At 35.1% G+C, this 20212-nt stretch overlaps 1 protein-coding gene across 1 annotated transcript; it reads left to right on the top strand.

The window, feature by feature from the left end:
* Positions 1–286: 286 nt before the first annotated feature.
* On the top strand, positions 287–18759 carry LOC132140682 (cytosolic arginine sensor for mTORC1 subunit 1-like). Its single transcript, XM_059549568.1, has 9 exons — positions 287–2023; positions 7777–7847; positions 10250–10443; positions 12044–12179; positions 14683–14806; positions 15149–15259; positions 15351–15433; positions 16568–16662; positions 18155–18759. Exons 1-9 carry the CDS (start codon positions 1911–1913, stop codon positions 18221–18223), a joined length of 996 nt encoding a protein of 331 aa, XP_059405551.1. The 5' UTR covers positions 287–1910; the 3' UTR covers positions 18224–18759.
* Positions 18760–20212: the final 1453 nt, after the last annotated feature.

Raw genomic sequence — 20212 nt, 5'->3', positions numbered from 1 at the left:
TTGAATGCTTTTTATCTATAATTAAAAAAGAAATTTGCTAACTTAAATGCATTTATTGGAATACTTCATTTTAATTTTGTAAACTTTAAAACTCTGTTATAGGATAATAAATGAACAAATAATTTCTGTTGATTTGTTGTCACCAAAATACATTATTGTGATTTAATAATATGATGTTACCATGGCCATTTTCTCTGTACATAAAAACTGACAAGTGTGGCTGGTTGCTTATGCTTTACAATTGCTCAAAGGGTCATTAATTACTCATCCTCATGTTGTTGCTAACATGTAATACCTTTGTTCATCTTCTGAACACAAATTAAGATATTTTTATGAAATCCGAAAGCTCTCTGACCCTACCATAGAAAGCAAAGTTCCTACCACAATCAAGGCACAGAAATGCAGTAAGGACATCATTAAAATTGTCCATGGGACATCAACTGTTATCGTACAAAGCTACAATACTTTTGGTGCACAAAGCAAACAAAAATAACAACTTTATTTATGATGCATGTGCATGCTATGATCTTAATGTAAACAACATTATTCGCATACTTTGATCTGAACTTAATGTGTGCATGCATGTTCTGTTCCAGCAGCACCATGTGCACACATTATTTATGTTCAGAATCAGATCATAGCATGTGCATGCTCCGTGATACTCTTCAAAATGGCACCAGGGTGACGTAGAGGAGGCAAATTGTTGAATAAAATTCAATTTTGTTTTCTTTGCGCACAAACCGTATTCTCGTAGCTTCATAAAATTACAGATGAGAAGAACCATGGATGTAACATGAAATATTGTAACAATGTCTTTCCCTACTAAGTTTCTTGGCCTTGATCGTGGTAGGACCGTTGGAGGGTCAGAAAGCTCTCAGAATTCATAAAAAAATATGTCAATTTGTGTTTTGAAGATGAACGAACGTCTTGCAACGACATGAAGGTGAGTAATTAATGAAAGAATTTTCATTTTTGGGTGAACTATCCCATTTATTTGATGGTAATGGTATTGCATACTGTATATGCCAAAAACATTATTTGGATGATTTGATGTAATTAAGGTCTTATTTAAATACAGATATATTTTCAGTCATCAAACTAACAGTTGATGACCCTCTTAAGCGGTTGCATTCGTGAAACACTCATCTTAGATGTTTCTGTCCCTTTAAAAGCTGGGGGGCGTGTGACAACCATAGACTGTATAAAAAGATAAAAAGGTGACAACTTGGCCGCCTGCTGTCGAACCATTCAAGTAGAAAAAATGACTTGGTAGAATGGCAATAAGCGTGAAACTGTGAGTTCCAATGTGGGTGGGGCTTCGCGACGCATATGTTTTCAGATTCGATGGATTAAATTAATAATCTCCTAATTACAATCAATGTTTTTGTCAGTTTTCCCGTGGCATTTTCTGGTGTAAATTACTTCCTTTAATATTTGCTGAAACGAACTATAAAAAGGCGTTGTCACGTGATGTCTGATACTTTACTCAGCGCTGATCAGATTCGCCTTATCACGAGCACTTGTGATGACTTCATATAGACTTTGTTTATATTATACATAGAACATTTCGTTTAATATATAACTATGTTAATTATTGAACATGACTGATTATAGACTCTAAAAAAATCTTAAATAAGAGAGATAATATGCGAACTCAAATTATTTTAGCGGCTCCAAACGTCCCCTGGAGGAAGGCAACTGTAAGCCTCATTGTAAACAGCATTTTACTTCTCGAATTATTACATCGAATGAGTCTCTTGCAACAGCGTGCCCAGTGCACGATGAAGCGTTTTGGTAGCACAGGGGTATGTAACATCACATAGGCGGTTCTCGCGCTGTGTTATTTAACGCGCCCACCTGCACTGCACAGAACACATTTTCACGGCGTCTTCCTGGAGGACTAGAAAACGATGGATCTGCACATCTTGGACCACAAATTAAGGGTCACTTCCATAAGCAAAACGGGACTTCAGCAGTACACGCACCCCCTAATCAAGCTGATATTTCTCCGAAACAGGACGAGGTAAGAGCAGTCAACGCCTTCATGAGTTTGCAAACATGTTTTTACGCGTTTGATGGAGCAATGTCTCTTATTAAGACAGCAGGTCAATCACATAGCGTACTTGTTTACAATGTGTTCAACTGCGAAGTAAGAGCCTCACCCTGTTTTGGGTGGTTTAAAGAAATTAAAAATGACTAAAGAATGTCAGATCATGCACTTGGGGCCTTTACATTCTTCTTAAAATAACACTCGAAACTGTTATAAAAGCAAACTCTTTTTCATAAAATAGAGTAATTTCTTGCGCTTAGCTATGATTTGAAAAACCTAGGCAGCTGACTAACTTTACCAGGCTAGACAACATTTTTAGCCACACATAACATCCCATACATTTAAGTTTTATTCTATCTTCAATCTTTGCAGGTGAAAAGTAGCACACAGTTGAAATGCACTGCCTGTACGAAAACGTGGGACAAAATAGAAACTATAAAAACACTCAAATGACAAAGTTGAACTTTTTAATCGCATATACTGTACAGCGCCCCCCAAAATAATCCACAAAGTAAAAAAAAAAAAAAAGTATGGATTACTTTTCATTAGGTAAAAACTAAATATCAGCAAGTTGCGTTTTTGGTAAATATTGGTATTAAAGTAATTTTCTGTCTGTCCAATTTGCTGACATTAAATTCTATGTTGGCATTATATCATAATTTATTGGCCCATCGCTATAGATATAACTGGTCATTAATAAACCCATGTTAGTTGTTAAGTTATTAGTAGCCAGTAATGTTTTACATATAAAAATAAAAGTTTAAAACTAAAAGTTAGTGGGACATGTCTATACTAGTTAAGGACAAATGACTTCATATGTCCACTAAGCAAAACTTGAGCACGAGTTGGAAGGATTCACTGCAACAATCTTAGGTTGGTCGGAGAAAAGATCTAGTGTCATTGGTAATTGCAGATGTCTGTTTTCTGAGCAACTTTTGTGCCTTTGTGTGTCTCTCTAATTGTTACATAAACTCAGATATGTGCAATAAAATGTAGCTGAAGAAAGTATTTTGTGGAGCAGTGTATGTCTTCAGTTCATTGAGTGGGTGTTTTTTCTGTCACGTCTGCGAGGACAAGGGGATAGTGTCAGGCCTTTCAGGACTGGATTCCCACATATTGCCTTGGTTAATTCAGGCATATCTTGTTGAACTTTCTAGAACCTTGAATGCTACAGACTGATAATGTTCCAGAGTGGACCATATCACGTCCAAATGCTTAAATTAACTTTTTTTTTTTAAATCTTTTTTTATCTTATAATACAAAAATTAAAGAATGATTCACCCAAACATAAAATTGTCTTAATTTACTCACCCCCATATTGTTCCCAATAAAATAGTGCATGAGTTGTGAGAACTACTATATTCAAAGTTGTCTGAAATGATACGATATCTTTTGATTGAGGAACAGACTGAAATGCATGTTGTTTTTCACTGAAAATCTTTATTTCCACTGTAGCTCTCAAATACTCTTCATGCATGAGCATATTCAAATTTGCCATGTCAGTCTTGATATCGTGACCCCAAGCAGCTGAATGTGACCTGTTAAGAGTGTACAAAATTTTGCTTTTGGAAGAGTTATGCTTTTTAAAGGTCATAAGGCGTGCTCTCACAAACACAACAAGATCTCTTCTGGGAATGTTATAAACTGCATCTGTTTGTTTTGACTCACTCCAAAAATAAAAATGTTGTTTTTGCATCATTGTTGTCATAAACCTGTATGACTTTGTTTTTTATCTTGAACTAAAGAGGAGATATTTTGAATAATAATCTTTCAAGATTAAAAAAAGCACTATTAAAGTCATTAAACTTGAGGTGAACTCGGATCACAGTTCTATTCAGAAAATGGTTATTCAAAAGTTATTCAGAATGGTTTTGTGAGTCATTAAAAAAGATCTTACTCTGGAGAATGATTCATTCACGAACTGTGTGGACATGAAAAGTTAAATCTGCGTTCATTTTATTTTATTTTTTTTTTACCAACAAATCATGATTCTTCAATAAATTTAGGAAAAAACAACAATATAAACTATTTCAGAAGAAATATTATACGTAGATAGGCCTATATGATCTTTTAAAGGCACACTCCACTTGTTTTTTTTTTGTTTTTTTTTAATAAATAGTACTCTTCTGTAGTTACATTGTTTACTAAGACCAACGGAAAATGAAATGTTGCGATTTTCTAGTCTCATATGGCTAGGAACTAGGGGTGACTGATATTGTTTTTATGACAGCCGATGTCTTGGAAAGCAGGGGGGCTGATATAAAGCCGATATGATTTTTATTTTATTTTAATTAAGTTTTGCGAAATTTGAAATAATTTGACAATGGATTAAAAAATAAATGTGTAAAATAAACATGCTTCATAATACTATACTATACTAAAGTATTTTTTTTTTTACAAATAAATATTTAATAAAAATATAATAAAAGCAAGTAAACACTATAATTAAGAGGGGACTCAGTATTCTGGGAAGTTTGTGTGCATTGGGAATCAATTTATTTTTCAAATAAAGCCTTGGTAACACTAATTTTAAATACAGCACACAGAGAAAATTACATTAATATGACAGTGGGCAAATGCATAAAGCACAGCATAATTTGAATTCACGAATTTAAAGTTTAGAGCATTCAATTCACACAGACTGACCATCAAGCAGAGAACACAATCATGCTGGATAAAACTGCACACTTCACAAGATCTCACAGCTGGATTCGACTAAGTTTGCAAGGTTTGTGAAATTAAATATTCAAATTCATTCAAAGATTTGTTTAAAGAAAATAAATTTGCTTAATGCTGATGGCAAACAAGTACGTATTATAATGTTTGCCTTTCTATTGCAATTGTTATTCTTTTTTATACATTTTAATTACTTCGTTTAACTTTTCTATCTGATTATTAGACAGAGTTTTATCCATATTAAAAGGAAATGTTAACAACTACAGTGACCAAGAGAGCGTGTGAGCACTGTGCACGCTCAGGTGCTGCCGTTTTAGCGCTGTCAAAATCAAAGTCCTGCCTCAAACACATCAGCCGAGCAGAAAAACTTATCGGCCGATGCTGATATTTGAAAAATGTCAAATAGCCATGGCGATATATACAGTTTGTAGGACCTGCCACTAGAGAGCGCACTATCAAAACAATAACAATCGCGTGGTTTGATGATGCTAAGAAGGAGCGTGGAATGATGGGATTTGTTGTCTTCTACCCAACCGCTGAGTGTTAGTTAACCCAAAAATCTAAATTATGTCATTAATAACTCACCCTCATGTTGTTCCAAACCCATGAGACCTCCGTTCATCTTCGGAACACAGTTTAAGATATTTTAGATTTAGTCCGAGAGCTCTCAGTCCCTCCATTGAAGCTGTGTGTACGGTCTACTGTCCATGTCCAGAAAGGTAAGCAAAACATCTTCAAAGTAGTCCATGTGACATCAGAGGGGCAGTAGAATTTTTTGAAGCATTGAAAATACATTTTGGTCCAAAAATAGCAAAAACTACGACTTTATTCAGCATTGTCTTCTCTTCCGGGTCTGTTGTGAGCGCGTTCACTGCAGTGTAGTGATATCCAGTTCGTGAACTAATCACTCGATGTAACCGGATTTTCTTGAACCAGTTCACCAAATTCAACTGAATCGTTTGAAACTGTTCACGTCTCCAATACGCATTAATCCACAAATGACTTAAGCTGTTAACTTTTTTAAAGTGGCTGACACTCTCTCTGAGTTCAAACAAAACATTATCCCAGGGTAATTCATTTACTCAAACAGTTTACTGACTGAACTTCTGTGAAGAGAGAACTGAAGATGAACACCGAGCCGAGCCAGATAACAAACAAAAGAATGACTCCTTCACGAGTCAAGAACTGGTTGCATCGGTTTTCGGATCACCAGTAGTTCTTTCGGACAGTTCGATTTAATAAACCGGTTGAAGAAAACAGTTCACCGGTTCTTTTGCGCTCGACGTAAAGAAATCATTTGCGCTGATTACCCTTGATTCAAGCCTTAGGTTTACCCGTGCTCATAACATTAGCACAGAATCAGTTCAGAATCAATCACCAAAAGAACCAGTTCGGTTCAGATGCGCTGTGTGTCATTCTGATTCACGCTGAAACACATGCACAGTATCATCAGCTCCTCAGTTCTCGAATCGGACGCGTCTGACAGAAACGGTTCTTGACTCGAGAACGAGTCCATCTTTTGTTCGTATATTTTTCTGTATTGCTTTATTGTATTTAAATGTTCATTTTATTTTTGTTATAAGAAAAAGTTTCTTAACCTGTTATAGGCCTACTCTATTATGGCCACTTTTTCAAAACTAAATTCCAATACCGTGATAGTACCATATACCGTGATAAAAGTATTAGCAATTAATCGCAACAGGAAAATTTGATAACGGCATATCCCTAAATAGTAGTTTATAATAATAAATATTATTACTACTAAAATTTTTTCCAAATTTTACAAATAACCATAGCAAAGCTAGATTTATTGTTTTTTTTTTTTTTACAAGTGCACTTCAATTTTTGTTTACTTTTTCTTTTTTTTCACAAATTGTGCAGCTGCAGTTAATTGTGTGTGTTCTCCCATGCGTATAATGAACATACCTAGGACAGTTAGAGTTGACGTAAAGATTTATTGGTAAATAATGACTTAAATTTTCTTCTCACCTAATTTTTTCTTTACAGAAATTTTTGGACTAGGGATAGGGTGCACTTATATAGTGAACCTAGTTCTCTCCCTTTTCTCACCATTCTGGAGGATGTTGGTTTAACACCACTCCTATATTTCTCAGTTTTCCAGAAGGCTTTGGAGCGCTTACAGGAAGTTGAACCCTGGGAGCTCTAGATGTTGTTAGGAAGTGTGAGACTAGCTGACACAATGCTGCTGTGCTGAGTTAGCCCTGAGGGTGAGGATGTATTATTTTCCTTCTGGTCGGCCCTTGGTTTGATGTGCCCAGTTGCTGGGTTGCAGATTGTGTTGCGCTGAGAAAATGTAACTATATTTCTTGATCAAATAAATGCAGCCTTGGTGAGCAGAAGAGACTTTATTAAAAACATTTTTAAAAAGTCTCACCAACCCTAAACTTTTGAACAGTAGCGTATTTCTGTTATTAGCCTATTAATTAATCTAATTAGACTGCATGATCCATGATACATAACTAATCAATATTATTGTGTTTTATGATTGCTTTAGTCCTTTTGATGATGGTAGATGAAATAAAGTAAACCAATCTGGACTTCATTTGCACAAACTGCTCAACAGTTATTTTCCCATGATTCTCATTTGCTGCTGCTTCTCAGCTCTGCATCTCTTAGACAATAGATCAGACTGAATGAAGTGGAGCATGTTGTTCTGGGTTCCTGGACTGGCTCCTAAAGAATTTGGGTCAAACCATGTTGTGAAGAAACCAATTCACACTAACTTTTCCCTTTTAACATGCACATCGAGCACCTCAAATTTATCAATCGCAACAAGCCAGAATGCAGAGCCATATGAATGGATTTCAGATGTTAATGACAAAAATGACATTCACTTTTTCTGCAGAGGGGCTTGACGTGTTTTTTTTTTTCTCTCCATTTCATGTCTCCCTGCTGGAACACTCTTTACAACAATCTGCCATTGTTTTTGTTCATTATGCATTGTCTGATGTGTCTGTTTGGTTTTGTTTCTTTCTATCTCCCTCTGTTTATTTTCCCTCTCTCCTGTGACTTTTCTCTTTCTCTCACAGATGCAAATTTTTCAGTCTCACAGAGACTCCGGAAAATTACACCGTTGTCCTGGATGAGGAGGGATTTAAAGGTAAAATACACAATCACACACACATGAACTGCTTGTGTTCAGTTGATAATGACACACATTGTCATGGAATATGCTGGGAATTATATCATTTTATTTTTAGTTATGTTGTCACCATATACAATTGTTCCCAGAGATTTATAATCTGATGTTTAACATTCTTGCATACTTGCTTGATTGGTAAAATGAATTGCCAACAATATGAATTACTCCTTATTTAATTGATTTTTTTACCTTGAATCAGCACTGACGTGAAAATATGGAAATTTGACATGCTTGATCAAGACATGGTATATATATATATATATATAATATTTAATTATATAATATAATAATTGTTTTTATTCTGTATGTATTTCAACCAATACATTTTTTTTTCATATTTTATATGTTAATAAAACAGCTTTTGTGTTAAGTAAGCCTAAATTAAATATATATACATTAGTCTTGTCACGGTACCAAAATTTCAGTATTCAGTACCGATACCGGTGAAAATCCATGGTTCTCTGTACCAATTTCGGTACCAAAGCAAAACACAAAAATATGCTAATTTAAAAAAAACAACACTTTTTATCACTAAAAATAAAACCAATGCCATTCTTTATACTTATTTACAATTGTGTTTAAAGTTTTTCTACAAGTAATATAATTATGAAAAACAGTAAAAAAGTTTCACCCAAATTTAATTTGTCATTTAATTACCGTAATGAAATTTTATTTTTTGGAAAATAAAGGGGATTTGCTATTAAAAATAAAACATGGAAGAAATATTGTTTGATTTATATCTTTAAAAAATAAAGATTTATTAATTTTTTTCAACAGTAGTAGCAGTATCACATACATTCTACTAAATAATAGTAATATTTCTAGCATAATGCCTCTATGTAAAAATGAACTTATTTTGACGGGTTGCCGTGAAATACCTTTAAACTGACACTGGTTTTACTCAAATGAAACGGTAAAATGCTTGTGAAGTGACTCAGAACAGTTCTGCTGATGTTGTTTATGTATTTATGTCCTCATTGAGACGGCAGATGCTGAAATTACTGCAAGTGTCACGCGCTTCAGTCTATGTAGTTAACAGTCCCGCACGTCTTTGTCATTCGTTCATTCACACAGAGACGTGCAGAACATGCAGGATTCAAGATTTCAACCAACTTTTGCGGTGTAAAATTTACAGATACTGGTCCATATGGAGATTTGATTAATTTATGCTAACTTTGACAAATTCCGTGACTGTCCATATTAAAATTTAAGTTTCATTTTCATGACTGGATTTTGAGATTCCGTCCGTGTTTTCTGCTTCGTGGAAATCATAGCGCTGTGTGCGTCAAGAACAGGGGTGACCAGGTACTCGGCACCACCGGTACTTAAAGAAACCTGGTACAGTGACATTTACATTTTTTTAGTACCGACTTGGTACCGAAGTACCAGGTCTTTTGACAACACTATATAATATTATTCTAAAATTTGGAGTCTGTTAAGATGTGGTTTTCTAATGCTGCATTTATTTAATTATTTAATTATATTAATCACATATTTTTGTGAAATAATTTTAATATGCCGATTTGTTGCTCAAGTAACATTATTAACACTAATTATTATTATCACAGTTGAGTTGAAAACTGTTTTGCTCCTTAATAATTTTTTTTTTATATATTTTGTAATTTTTATGCATACACTTACTGTCACTTTTGATCAATATATTCATCAAGGACACAAAAAGTATTTATTTATTTCAAAAGAAAATCTGACTGAACCCAAACTTTTTTTATACTGACTCATATTTTTTATTTTTATCTTCTTTTTTTTTCCGTTAAATTATTGGCAGGGCAAACACAAATCTGAACTACTTTCCTGAACAGACAGGCAGAAAGAGAAAACAATCCTTGTTGTTGAGCCTTAAAAAGATCAGAGGACAGGTGTGACAGTACATTGAGTCCACGGCTGTTATTGTAGAGGCTCTCTGTAGCCCGGTCCACTGCCTCTGACCCAAACAGCTGTTTCCTCTATGCTGTCAAACCCCTGCGACTATAGGGCAAAAACCGCTTTCCTCTTCTCATAATCCACAGGAAGGTCAAAACAGCTATGTAGAAACAGTTTTGGATACAGTGTACGTTTGCAGGTGTTCTGATATGAAAATGTACATGTCCAAAACTTATGATTTGAGTTAATGGTGTTAATGGATTATAGAATGACCCTGTTAACTTCTAAACTCTTATAATCTCAAAATGACAAATCCGCCTACAAAGACATTTGCAACTTTCTGGTGTAATTCTGTGAATAATTATAGACTCCGGATTTGTAAGTGTTAAGGAAAAGAACACAGGAAATGTTTTAAAACTGGTATATTTATATATTGACACAGTCTTCTGTATGTCCTCCATCACATTCTCTTTCTCCAGAGCTCCAGCCGTCTGAACACTTACAGGTGGAGGGCTCCACTTGGCTCCCGCTCAATGTAGTCTCCAATGGAAATGCCTCCAGCAGCTCACAAGCCGTGGGCGTCACCAAGATTGCCAAATCTGTTATCGCTCCATTGGCCGAGCAACATGTGTCCGTCTTCATGCTCTCCACCTATCAAACTGACTTTATTCTGGTAAGTGAGTCTGTTGTGTTTCTTATATATAATTTAAGCTACATTTCTTCAGCAACATTTTTAGAAATACTTGGATGTGTGTAAACTGTGGCGATAATGGCAGTGTTGCCAAGTCCACAGTTTTCCAGCAAAAGTGGGATACTTTAACACTGTTGTGACCACAATAATGTGTATTTTACACCCTGGAAGGTTATGTTTACCGGGAAACCCACTCAAAATGCGATTGGGATAGATTTGGGCTAGTTTTGAGAAGCAATTGGGCAGATTTTGTTGTGAACACCTGGCAACCCTGAATGCTGGAAGTATTCCGTCAGTGAATTAGGGGTTGCTATAGATAACTAAAACGAAGAAAAAAAAGCCACAACTTAAAATAAATGTTAGCTGCAAAGCCTGCAATATAATACCAAAAAAAAAACAATAAAATGATCAAATTCAAACTCTCAGTATATCATTGATACTAAAAATAACACTGTAATGAATAACCATAATATTTTATGCAGTTAATGTTCAGCTAAAATCCTGAATAATCTTTTTTTTATGAGTTTGTTGAAACCATGAACAGCTTTTTTTTTGTGAGAATTTGATATTTATGGTAATTCTGATATTACATAAGTACAGAAGTATTATTTTCTTAATTTCATGTTCTTTTTATTTAATGTCTTTGTTAAAACTATCTTTGTGTTGTGTTTAAACAAAGACAGCAACAAACAGTGGAGCTGGCAGACATTTCTCTGAACCTAGAAACACAGAACAGTGTCAATAAATAAAGTATTAAGGAAACCACAGCATGAACGTGCTAATATCAAACACTCCTGCTTGTTGTAAATGTTTTACATTTTTATGACACTTTTGTTTTTGAAGGGTTAGTTAATTGAAAAATCTAAATTATGTCATTAATAACTCACCCTAATGTCGTTCTAAACCAGTGAGACCTCCGTTTATCTTTGGAACACAGTTTAAGATATTTTAGATTTAGTCCAAGAGCTCTCAGTCCCTCCATTGAAACTGTGTGTACGGTATACTGTCCATGTCCAAAAGGTAAGAAAAACATCTTCAAAGTAGTCCATGTGACATCAGAGGTCAGAGATTAATCCACAAATGACTTAAGCTGTTAACTTTTTTAACGTGGCTGACACTCCCTCTGAGTTAAAACAAACCAATATCCCGGAGTAATTAATGTACTCAAACAGTACACTGACTGAACTGCTGTGAAGAGAGAACTGAAGATTAACACTGAGCCGAGCCAGATAATGAACAAAGAGATTGACATAGTCTTTCCCTTAATTGTGGTTGCATGTTCTAAACTAGAGGTACCCGGTATTTATACTCAAAATTAATCAAACTAATCAAGCTCAAAATGGAATATAATTTTTTTTTGAGATACTGAATTTTGAATTTTTCTAAGCTGTAAGTCGGAACCATCAGAATTAAAACAAAAAAACTCTTGATATATTTCAGTTTGTGTGCAATGAATCTAGAATATAAGAAAGTTTACTTTTTTAAATTAAATTACAAAAAAATTAAGACTTTTTCCATGATTTTTTGAGATTTTTTTGAATTTTTTGAGATTCCCCTTAAAAATGGGATGTTTGTGTTGTAGGTGCGAGAGAAGGACCTGTCGGTGGTAGTGGGGACACTGGTGGAGGAGTTTAATATTTTCAGAGAGGAGGGAGGAGAGTCAGTGCCTGTCCACAGTCAGGACGCCTGCAACGGCCTTCAGAGAAACGGCAGAGAGGGTGAGACCGCAGTGATAGTTAGTTAGTCGCACCTAAGTATAAGTCGCATCAGTCCAAAAATACGTCATGACAAGGAAAAAAAACATATAGAAGTCGCACTGGACTATAAGTCGCATTTATTTAGAACCAAGAACCAAGAGAAAACATTACCGTCTACAGCCGCGAGAGGGCGCTCTATGCTGCTCAGTGCTCCTGTAACCTACTCCTGAAAACATTAACTGAAAACTGATAACTGAAATATTAACTTAATTTATTTAACAAAATCCAATACCAAGAACAGATAATGGTAATCTGGAAAGGCAAGTTATTCAGCTAACGGTTCACAATTGTACACAATAGTCTTCAGTTGTTTTCAGTTAAAGGGATAGTTCACTTTCAAATTAAATTTTGATATGTTTTAGCTTACCTCAAGGACATCCAAGATGTAGGTTTCTTTGTTTCCTCAGTATTTCCCATTTTGATATTTTTAGGTCCAACCGTTCTTGTCTGTGACTCACATAATGGATGTCTATGGTCACCACCTCAAAGAGCATGCACAGAGGAGTCAAAATTAAACAATTCCCCATCATAAGTACACATTGATGACCTAATACAAGAAACGAGCGGTTTGTGTAAGAAAACGAACAGTATTTATATATTTTTTACCTTTTGTACACAACCACGTCCAACTGATCTGAGTTCGCGAGTGCTTCCTGATATGACGTGCGTGCGCGCTCTGGCTTTAGTCTGTGCAAGCGCGGAAAGCCCCGGATGTGATGTCTCGCGCATGCACATCACTCATTGTTTACCACACGCTACGCTTCCAATCTGCACTGCCTGAAATATAATGCAGTAATTGTAATAAATTAATGCTTATAATGCACCCTATAATCGTTGCGTTTATAATAAAAATACAACACATTACTCACTCTATTGACAGCGTGCCATTGGGTCCCTCTGGCATTGGATGTCGCCTCCAGTTTATACGTGGCAAACTAAACACAACGTGCAAAACGCTGCGTCTCAACAGCGGAGAAAAATCAGGATCTTCAGTCAGGCAGGCGTGTGATGTGATACTGTCAATGTCCTCTCGTCATCTTGTAGTTGTTCCATTCGTGACAACATATGCTCTCTACTTCTGTTGGCATCTCACAACACTTGCTACTAAAACACCACCAATTTTGAAGAGATCTCTGTCTCTGAGGCTTGAAGACGGACTGCTGCAGCGGATCGCTCCTGAGTACTTGGTCTGTGTATTCTGTTTCAAATAAATATGGTTGTGAAAAAAATTCAACGTTGTCTATGGATATATTGAAATCGTCTTCCATTGCAATTTCCTGTACATCTAAATATGTTTAGATCTTCACAGTAAAAGGTAATACTTCCGAAATCTGTGTAAACCATAGGCAGTAAGTGTAAACAATGAGTGATGTACACGCGCGAGAGATCGCTTCCGGCGCTTTCCGCAGACTAAAGCCAGAGCGCGCGTGCACGTCACATCGGGAAGCACTCGCGAACTCAGATCAGTTGGACGTGGTTGTGTACAAGAGGTAAAAACGATATAAATACTGTTTGTTTTCTTACACAATCCGCTCGTTTCGTGTCTTAGGTCATCAATGTGTACTTAAGATGGGGAATTGTTTAATTTTGACTCCTCTGTGCATGCTCTTTGAAGTGGTGACCATAGACATCCATTATGTGAGTCACAGACAAGAACGGTTGGACCTAAAAATATCAAAATGGGAAATACTGAGGAAACAGAGAAACCTTCATCTTGGATGTCCTTGAGGTAAGCTAAAACATACCAAAATTTAATTTGAAAATGAACTATCCCTTTAATGTTTTCAGGGGTAGGTTACAGGAGCACTGAGCAGCATAGAGCGCCCTCTCGCGGCTGTAGACGGTAATGTTTTCTCTTGGTTCATTTCTCTTGGTTCATGAAAAAAAGTGTGACTTTTATAGTCTGGAAAATACGGTAATAAAAATACAGTAAAAAGAGCAATGTTGTATTATATTATTACAATTTAAAGTAGACCTTTTCTATTTGAATGTATTAAAAAATATTTATTTCTGTGATCAAATCTGAATTTTCAGCATCATTACTCAGACTACAGTACATTCAAACGACAACGATATAGTCAAAAATGGAAAAGTTTCATCTATTATTATTATTATCAGTGTTGAAAGTCATGATATTATTCTTCTTCTTTTATTATTATTATCAGTGTAGAAAGTCATATTTCTTCCAGGATTCTTTAATGAATAGAAAGTTCATAGATGAACAGCATTTATTTGAAACATTTTTTTGCAACAATATAAGATGTTACTACAGTCCAATGTATCCTTGCTGAATAAATGTTAAAAAAAAAATGCAGTGTTTTGCATTGACACATTATTAAATTCGATACCAACTCATGCAGAAAATAAGTTTTAGTACTTCAAGAAATAGTATTGTTTTTCCCATTTTAATGTGTTATTGTGTGTGTGTGCGTGTGCGTGTGTGTGTGTGCATGTGCACGTTCAGTTCCACATGCAACAGTTCATCCAGTGCTGATTCCAAAGAATCAGTTTTGTGTGATGAGCTTGGATCCGGACACACTGCCAGCGATCGCCACCACCCTCATAGATGTTCTGTTTTACTCTAACAGGTATGAAACCTGCTGTTGCGAACTCGTGCAGTGATGCTGTCTGCATCTCATCAGCAACACCCTTAGCTGAACAATACTGTTTTAATATTTCACTGCCTCTAAAAGGAGTCCAGTTCACAGTTTATCACACATTAGGGGAAAGATAGGGTGAACTATGTCGCTTTGTTATACAATTTGTTTACTCGGTAGGAAGAAGTAAGAGGTAAAACAGGTAATTCTAATTCAGATTGTCTCTTATAATTGCATTTTAAATATTTTTTAGTGCGTGTGCAGTTATTTCCCTATGCATGTTCAAATGTAACAAGTGACAAGTCAAAAAGTATGTTTGTTTTTCTCCTGCAGTCCTAAAGAGGGCGCCAGTGTTGATCAAGACATGGAATGTATCAAGTTCTTCTCCTTTTCTCTGATTGATGGATATGTCTCTTTGGTGATGGACACAGAAGCACAGAGACAGTAAGACCCTCACAGAGTAGTGGACAGTGCATCACATCATAGCTTTGCAAATTGCAGATTTAAATATGAAATGTGTGTATGTGTGTGTCAGATTCCCCGCTGATCTTCTGTTCACCAGCTCCTCTGGTGAGCTCTGGAGGATGGCGAGAATAGGAGGGCAGCCTCTCGGCTTCGGTGAGCTTCATTCACCATCAGATACCTTCTTTTGCTCATTTGAATGCAGCCTGTATCATTTAGGCATGCCAGAATGTATTGCAGTGAGCTCAGTAATAAAAAAAAAAATTATAAATAGAAAACAATAAGCTCTTGGGTAGACGTACAGCATCATTGCGCTTCAGGTGTCCCGAGTTTGAGTCCCAGCTCGCGGATCTTTCCCTATCCCATCTCCCTCTCTCTCTCTCACCCACTTCACTTCCTGTTGACCTATACTGTTCTATCCAAAATAAGGCATAAAATACCATAAATAAATCTAGAAAAAAGGATTATACTTACAATTCGTTCAGCATTACAAGGTATCAATAAAAAATGTGATCTTTTAAGGTAACAGGATCACATGTACTTACCATGTTAAGAACAGTAAATCAGTGCTTAAACTTAACCCTAATTCATGTTACTCAGTACTTAATTTATTTAAATATTCATATTATCTTATATTTAATGTATTATTCATATTATTTTCATGTAAATTTTTCCTTATTCTAATCATTTAATTCTAATAATTTTTTATAGTAAATAAAAGGTCATTTAATTTCAATAATATGACTGAATAACCAATATTTGTGTGTGATTTTTATGTACTTTTAGTATTTCTAGAGTCACATAGAAAAGAACAAAACACTTGCTAAAAAAGATGACATGTTTTATATGTTTACATGCTTACCATGTGACCATTAACTAGCATTGGAGAACCATGGACATGCAGACGTTGTTATTATAAAAATTATTGAAATAACTTGATTCAAGGGAGACATCAAGTAAATATTTTACTTCAAAGAGGTTCGGCTGATAAACAAGTTTGGGAATTCCTGGCTTACTATTTCTTGGTTTGTCACATAGCTGCTGTGCTGACTATATATAGCACTCAAAACCAGTCACTTATGCGGTTCTGTTGCTGTTAGGATGCATATGTACTGTATATATAAACAATGTAATTAAAATAATAATATTTTTCTGTCTAATCCGATCACTAATCCATGCAATAGTGAAATCTGTTCAGATACATGATAGATGAGTTAACACAAACACATCAGGTTAAATGAGAAAGTCACATCTCTCCCACTTATTAGCCGTTATCTCTCTCTTTTTCAGATGAATGTGGGATAGTTGCTCAGATCTCTCAGCCTCTTGCAGACAGTGATATATCAGCCTATTACATTAGCACCTTCAGCTTTGATCATGCTCTGGTAAGTCATTTTGTCCCCTCTTTTTGTTTTTACACAAATAACATTTTAGCTCTGTGTAGCAGTTGACAGGGCGTTAATAATGTTCTGCGAAAAACACATCAAATGCAGTGGATACTCAGGATCAAGGTAATAAAAGTCCCTGATCACCCTGTGTGCGCTTATTTTGCGATAATGATCTGCTGGCATTCAGTCTGTAGAGGTTAGGAGTCTACCACATTTATATTTAGTACATTTGAGTCATTTGTGATATACTGAGCAACAGGAGGATAGATGGGCAAATGGTTGCCTAGTAACCAGGAAACAGAAGAATTTCAAAATATGATCTGATTGGACGATTTTCGCCAAAACCACCTCCTGTCATGTGAAATCAGATCATCTGGTTGTCCTTGCTTCCTATTCCTTTCCTTTTTTCCTGGAAATCAAGTATTTTAGCAGAAACTGTTTGGTTCCCTATTGAGTAAGTTAAGTTGTTCTTACTCATCATTAGATAATCGTTATAATTTAATATTAAAATGTGCTGTCATACAAGTCTCTCTGGAATACTTGCTTCTGATTGGTGAATCACAACAATGTGCATGAAAAAACAAATATTTTTGTGCTTTTTTATTGTATTGCAGTTCAAATAGTTTTTTCCACACAAACTTGAATAATCCATATGCAGAATTGCTATATATAAGGCATGGCAATGATGTAATCCTTCAGTGCAAGTCCCCAGCACCAGAACCGAGCCTTGACATGACCTTACTGAACAAGAGGAAGCACAAAGAATGCTTCATACCTGTTGACTTATTCAGACTTGTGCTACTTTCTCATGACCTTCATCTGTTTCTGTTTCTCTAGCTTTTTTCTACCCCTACTGTTTGTCTGCTGTGTCACAAATACTTACAAAATATTTTTATTATTGAAATAGTTTAAAATTATATTTATAAGAAGAAATATTATTATGAAATTGTTGACTTATTATTAGTTTGTGTTTATGCAAATTTATTTTTTTGTTATAATATTAATACTAATAATGCTTATAATAATAATTATAATAAAGTTTTTATATTAATTAAATATTCATAATATTATTCATTTTGTATTATTCAGGATCATGCTGCAAAAATTGTGTTTAAGGCATTTGTGTTGACATTTTAAAATACTGTTTAGAAATACTGTCTAGGAATGGATTTGCATGAGAAACCTCGTATAAAATATGAAAATATGTAGGAGCTCCATGCATGCATTTTTGCGTCTCTCCATAAATACCTCTGCACATACACACATTCATGCATCCGTCTCATAAACCGTTTTCGGTCTGAGCTGATCCATGTGAGTATGAGATGATGCATCTCTGTTTACGCCCATCCTACAAAACTCTTCATACCAGTGTGTTGTTCAGCTGACAGCATGTGACATCCCTGGAAAAAAAAATAGTGCATATTTGGATGGGACGTAATCTAACTTGTGTTTTTGTGTCATCTAAACTTACATCTTTTTTTTGTCCCAGGTGCCAGAAGAAGACATAGTGAGCGTGACCGAGATGCTTCAAGCTCAGAGGAAGGATATATCCAGTTGAGGCTGCTTTTGTTTTGAATGCATCGTCAGCTTGGAAAGGGTTGAAAAAGTCCTTAATGTGGGATGGTAGATCTTATTTGAGCCACTAACATGCAGTATTACTCCACAAGACTGTCTTACCATAAACAGAGGTGCTTCAGTCAAAGCATTTGAGAACTAAACTCAGAAAACTGTTTTGCTTTTGCAGAAGCAGCAGTGCTGATTATATGCCATTGCTGAGAATCAGTGTATTTACATGATTTGAAAGGACATTTTTGCAGCAAGTTAATGCTTGATTATTTGAAGCACTTTTTTCTTAATTGAATTGGAAGATGAGAGGACGTTATCAGTTTTGGACGTTTATTTCTTTATTTCAGGGGGTAATGATAATACAGTTTGTTCTGCAGAAGTCATTATTACTTTGAGTATTGTTCACAGACGTCTTCCAGTATTGTCAGAAACAGTTTTTTTTTTCTTCTTCTTAAGTAACCCTATTGGAGGTCAAGCAAAAGAAATTTATTGTTGTAGCAACTTTTGGTGTCATTGAAACATTGCACTTACTGGCAGTAGAAACTTGGATCACTTTTGAATCAGCATTTCAAACTTTTCTCGCAAATACCGGAGTCATACTCTTATGTGTGATCTTTTCAAATTACGTTTACACCTAGTTGAGTGAATCTCTCAAGAACATATGCAGCTCACATTTGCCCTAAAAACGAAGTTCTGTTGTAATGTAAATTTGTTTAAAATTTCCTCACCCTCTAAGATGAGGGTGTTTTGGAAGCCCGTTTCCGAATGAATACAATTTTATTAAATAGGTTATTGTGACTTTTTTTTCTTCACAGAATTGTGAGATATAAACTTGCAACTGTGAGTTATAAAGTCAGAATTGCGAGATTTAGTCACAGTTGCAAGATAAAAGCAATTATCGCAATGCTGACTTCTTTTCTTGCAATTGTTAGTTTATATCTCGCAATTATGATTTTTTTTTTGTAACTCATAGTTCTGACAATTGCGAGTTATAGTCAAAATTGCTTGATTAAATACTTGCATGTTTACATGCAATTTTGTGGGGGGGACTGATATGTTCTCAGAATTGCGAGTTTATATCTGATTTCTATATCTGATTATACATAAAGTCGCGGTTGCGTGTTATAAAGTTAGAATTGCGAGTTTTTATCTCACAATTATGACTTTTAACTCGCAATTGCGAGTTTGTATCACGCAATTGAGGAAAAAAAGTCCGAATAGTGAGATAAAAAGTCACAATTGCTTTTTTTTATTATTTATTCAGTGGTGGAAACTGGCTTCCATAGGGCGTAGATATCTAAGGCTTTTTTGTTTGTTTTTTTTCAGAACAGATGTTCAGCTTTACATCACTAATGGATCCTCTACAGTGAATGGGTGCTGTCAGATTCAGAACCAAAACGGCTGATAAAAACATCACAATAATCCACATGATTATTGTAATGTTTTTATCAGCTGTTTGGACTTGCATTCTGACGGCACCCATTCACTGTAGATGATCCATTAGTGAACAAGTGATTGAATAAATTTCTCCAAATCTGTTCTGATAATGAAACAAACTCATCTTCATCTTGGATGGCCTGAGTCTGAGTAAATTGTTGGGTGAAGTTTTCTTTAAAGGAAATGAAAATCTAAAATTACAAAATTATTTGAACATTATTATTATTATTTTTTTAACATTATAGGAAAGTATCTACACATTCTATTATACTTGCTGCATATCAGTTTTCTTTTTACAGTACAAAATGATTGTATTACAGTAGTGAGAATCAAAAGGAGGAATAATTCTCACCTACATTTAAAAGTACTCAAAAGTAAAAGGACATAACAGTGATGGGAATTTGAGATGTAATTTGTTTTTTGTTTTTTTGTGAGATTTACCCATTATTGAGAAATCAAATTTTTTGAGAATGTTTGGAAATGTATGCCACTTGAGTCACACATCATGAAAAGGCATGAATAAATGAGTACTTATCAGTATCTT

The sequence above is a fragment of the Carassius carassius genome, chromosome 5, assembly GCF_963082965.1.
Source record: "Carassius carassius chromosome 5, fCarCar2.1, whole genome shotgun sequence".
Taxonomy (NCBI): Eukaryota; Metazoa; Chordata; class Actinopteri; order Cypriniformes; family Cyprinidae; genus Carassius; species Carassius carassius.
This window is presented reverse-complemented; position numbering and strand designations above follow the sequence as displayed.